Here is a 3,840-nt window from a genome sequence, read left to right on the forward strand (position 1 = left end):
AAGTTTTACAAAACCCAGAATATGACGGTGCCATCTGAAAGGGGCGAGGGATCTCTGTATAAATTAACAAACCAACCCGAAAAAGCGGTAACAACTACAAAAAAACTTGTGTTTGTATCTGCCTTACTACATCGAGAACAAATGAGAACAGCCTCCGGCACTGGGTCCTGGGCGACCCGAGGCCGTCAAGGAGCGGAGCGGGGTGAGAGTGAGTGCGCCGGCCGGGTAGAAAAGTTGGAGTCGCCTCTCGCTTGGTTTGGTCTTTGTGTCGCCTCGAGCAAAGAAAAAGTTTCTGCCTCCTCCGTGGATGATAAATACTGTACAAAAAGTCTCAAGAAAACACCGAAGTTCAGTCTAAAACGCACGACTGTGTCCGCGCCTAGCGGTCCCCAGGAGCTCCTGGAAAGGTGTGTGTGGGGGGGCGTGTGTCACCTGGTGTTCGTCGCGGGTGTTTTCCTTTTTACAAGACCGTGGAAACGTCTGTACAAAAGCAAGGCCGCGCCGGGCCAGGCCGGGGCGGGCCGCGCGCTCCTCGTCGCGCGTCGCCGGCGCGGGCAGCAGTGTCCCCCGCGTCCCTAGATGTGCGTCAGGGGCACCGTGCCGTTGACGCCCGCGCCCGCGCCCTGGTAGTGCTGCGGCAGCGAGTGCAGCCGGCTCTGCGCCGCGGCCGCGGCCGCCGCCGCCGGGTCTCCGCCCTCGCCGGCCGGCAAGTACATGCTGATCATCTCGCGCAGGTCCCCGGGGCACGGCGCCCGCGAGTGCGCAGGGGCCGGCGGGCTGCCGCTTGGCTCCGACTTGACCAGTGAGCCGAGCGCGCCCAGGGCGCCCGACGACGCGGCCGCTGCGGCCGCCGCCGCCGCAACGGCCGAGTTCTGATGCGCGCCGCCCGCAGCGGCGGCGGCGGCGGCCGCGGCGCCGTAGGGGAGGCCGCCATAGCCCGAGGGCGAGGCGCTCATGTAGCCCTGCGAGTTGGAGATGGGGCTGTACTGCAGCGCGCCCATGTCGTAGCGGTGCATGGGTTGTGGGTTGTGCGGGTGCGCGTGCGGGTGGTGCGGATGCGGGTGCGCCGGGTGCGCGTGCGGGTGCGCGCCGCCCGCGCCCGGGTGCTGCCCGTAGGCCAGCTGCGCCTCCTGCACCAGGGCCGCGGCCGCGCCCCCCGCCGCCACCGAGCCGGGGTAGGCGCCGTTGGCCCAGCCGTTGACGTGCGCGTAGCCGCCGCCCGCCGCGCCGCCCGGGCTCTCCAGGCGCTGGCCCACGGCCGCCGCGCCCACGCCCACGCCCATGGCCACGGCCGCGCCGCCGCCACCCGCGCCGGCCGCCAGCAGCCCGCCGGCCAGCGAGTACTTGTCCTTCTTGAGCAGCGTCTTGGTCTTGCGGCGCGGGCGGTACTTGTAATCCGGGTGCTCCTTCATGTGCAGCGCGCGCAGCCGCTTGGCCTCGTCGATGAACGGCCGCTTCTCGGCCTCGGACATGACCTTCCACTCGGCGCCCAGGCGCTTGCTGATCTCCGAGTTGTGCATCTTGGGGTTCTCCTGGGCCATCTTGCGCCGCTGCCCGCGGGACCACACCATGAAGGCATTCATGGGCCGCTTCACCCGGTCCTGGTTTCCCTTGGCGCCCCCGCCGCCGCCCCCACCGCCCCCGCCACCCCCGCCGCCGCCCGTCCCGGCTGGGCCCGACAGGTTCGTGGGGGCCTGGGCACCGCCAGGCGAGTGCAGGTCGGTCTCCATCATCATGCTGTACATCGGGGCGGCTCGCGGGTTCACCAGCACCGCGCAGAAAGGGCCTGGAGCATAGACGGCCGGGGGCGGAGGGATGGAGACGGGCTCAAACAGAGCTAGACGTGGAGGGGGGGAGGTCCTAGCAGAGAGAAGAGTGGGGGCGGGGGTGGAGGGAACAACAACAAAAAAGAGGCAAAAACACACGCACTCAGCGCAGGTCCGGCTCACAGGTGGAAAGTTTCTCCTCGTGCACAAACCACTTGACAAAAGAGAGCGATAGCCGGGGTCGCCGTAGTCGCCGAGCGGTGCAAACAGGTGCAGTCGTGGCCAAGTTGCAGCTCCACTTTTCGGGATGCGAGCGGTGCGCGGGGCTTGCCGCCGCCTCCTCGTCGGCCGCCGCTCGCTGCCTCCTTCCTCCTGCACTCGGTCCTCAGCGGCCTCCAACTCCGGGACTGCAACTTCTAGCAGGGCGGCGCGCCGCGTGCGCTGGGCATGTGCCGGTCCCAGGTGCCCGGGGGGAGCGAGGCGCCGGGGGGGGGGGGGGCGGGCAGAGGGGGGCCGGGAGCGGGGAGCGATTACGGTGCAGCTGGGGAGGGGGGCCGGGGGCAGCGGAGGCAGCGCAGGCGCGCGGAGAGGGCCAGCGAGCGGGGCCGGCGAGCCCGGGACGGGCTGCCCGCTGCCAGCCCGGGGCCGTGCGCTGGGAGCGGAGGCGCACGCGGGGCCGGCGGCGCGCTGGGCCCAGCAGCCATACGCTGGGCCCGGGCTGCCATTAAATGAGCGCGCCGCGGCCAATGGGAGCCGGCGGCGGCGGTGATTTGCATGGCGCGCTGGCGAGTGACGTGGGGAGGGAGTAGATACACTGGGCGCGGGCGGCAGAGCGGGGAGGAGGGGAGGAACGAGTGGGGAGCAGGGGCAGGAAGGAGGGGGGAAGGAGGCCCGGGAGGGGGTCACAGCCACGCTGCTTCCTGAGCGCGCGCGGCGGCGGCGAACCCCGAGCTCACCTTCCTTCGCCTCTCCCCGCCCACGCGCTCCGAACGATTAACGATTGGGTTTAAAAGCGAAGACAAGAAAGAATCATTGAGGGCGGGGGTAAGGGGGGTAGGGGAGGGAACACAGCCCCGAGGCTTGTTTAAATGAGCGCAATGGAGACCCAGCTCCTCCTCTGCCCCCCGCCAGCCAACTCTGCGCCGGCAGGGAAGGGGAAAGTTGGGGACCGAGACGGGAAAGTCGCCCTCAGCTGGGCCCGAGGGCTGGAAAGGAGGGGCGAGTCCTCGGGAGCAGGAGAACGCGTCCGACGTCCACAACTCGAAAGCCCCCCACGGGTTCTCTGCGTTGCTTGGGCAGCTCAGTACCCTTCGCCCTCCCCTGGATGCCTGCTTCACCGCGGCGCGTCTGAAGGTCTCCAGTGCCCCCTCTCGTAGGCGAGGCCTTCACAGTCCAGGCCCCAGAAATTCCCGAAACGGGGGAGCATTTGTGCCAGGCTTGGCTCCAGAGCTGCTTTTAGCATCAGCCTGAAATTTTTTTTTTGGAGGGAGGTCTGTTAATGAGCCTGGGGGTTATATTCACGGACTCGTCTCAATTTGTCTTTTTCTTTCCAAAAAGGAATTTCTAGGAAGGTGGAAAACAACAAGATCTATCTGGAATCTAGTTACTCAACAACAGTTGAAAAAGTTTGTTGAAATAGCAAAAGAAAGATCTAGTCCACGCTCTTCTGGGGGAATCTTCTAGAAGCTGTTTGCCTAAGAACTGTGAGAACGGCGTGAACGGAGCGGGCCCCCCCGACACCGAATCGGAAAACTGGGGACTAAGCGACACATGGCATTTTCTTGCGTTATGCAAACGGAAGGCCTGGTTCCTGGAATGATTAAGGCATCCACCTGCCGTTATAATTCTTAAACCTCCAAGTGTCTTCCATTCGGGACGTACAAGAGGTTTCCAAACCCAGTTGAAACGCCATTGCGCTCACGCTACCGTTTCCATCCTAATGATAAAGTGGCCCAAAGACTTCTTGAAGAAAATCCGTTGAGCCCAAGCATCCCTCCTCCGTCTTCGCGGAGTAACGGGGGCGTCTCTGTGCGCAGCGGAGAGGGAGGTGCTTAGGAGATGGCTGGTGGGTAAA

The 3,840-nt window shown here is 65.6% G+C and overlaps 1 protein-coding gene across 1 annotated transcript; it reads right to left on the minus strand.

Annotated features, from left to right (window-relative positions):
- Positions 1–575: 575 nt before the first annotated feature.
- SOX1 (SRY-box transcription factor 1) lies at positions 576–1,913 on the minus strand. The gene has a single exon (XM_087435757.1). It carries the CDS (start codon positions 1,743–1,745, stop codon positions 576–578), a length of 1,170 nt encoding a protein of 389 aa, XP_087291883.1. The 5' UTR covers positions 1,746–1,913.
- Between the last annotated feature and the right edge of the window lie 1,927 nt (positions 1,914–3,840).

The sequence above is a fragment of the Ceratotherium simum genome, chromosome 10, assembly GCF_057802395.1.
Source record: "Ceratotherium simum simum isolate JZ-2026a chromosome 10, ASM5780239v1, whole genome shotgun sequence".
NCBI lineage: Eukaryota > Metazoa > Chordata > Mammalia > Perissodactyla > Rhinocerotidae > Ceratotherium > Ceratotherium simum.

Coding starts and splice junctions, on each gene's coding strand:
- SOX1 (XM_087435757.1), bottom strand. CDS start 1,745: ATGTACAGCATGATGATGGAGACCGACCTGCACTCGCCTGGCGGTGCC.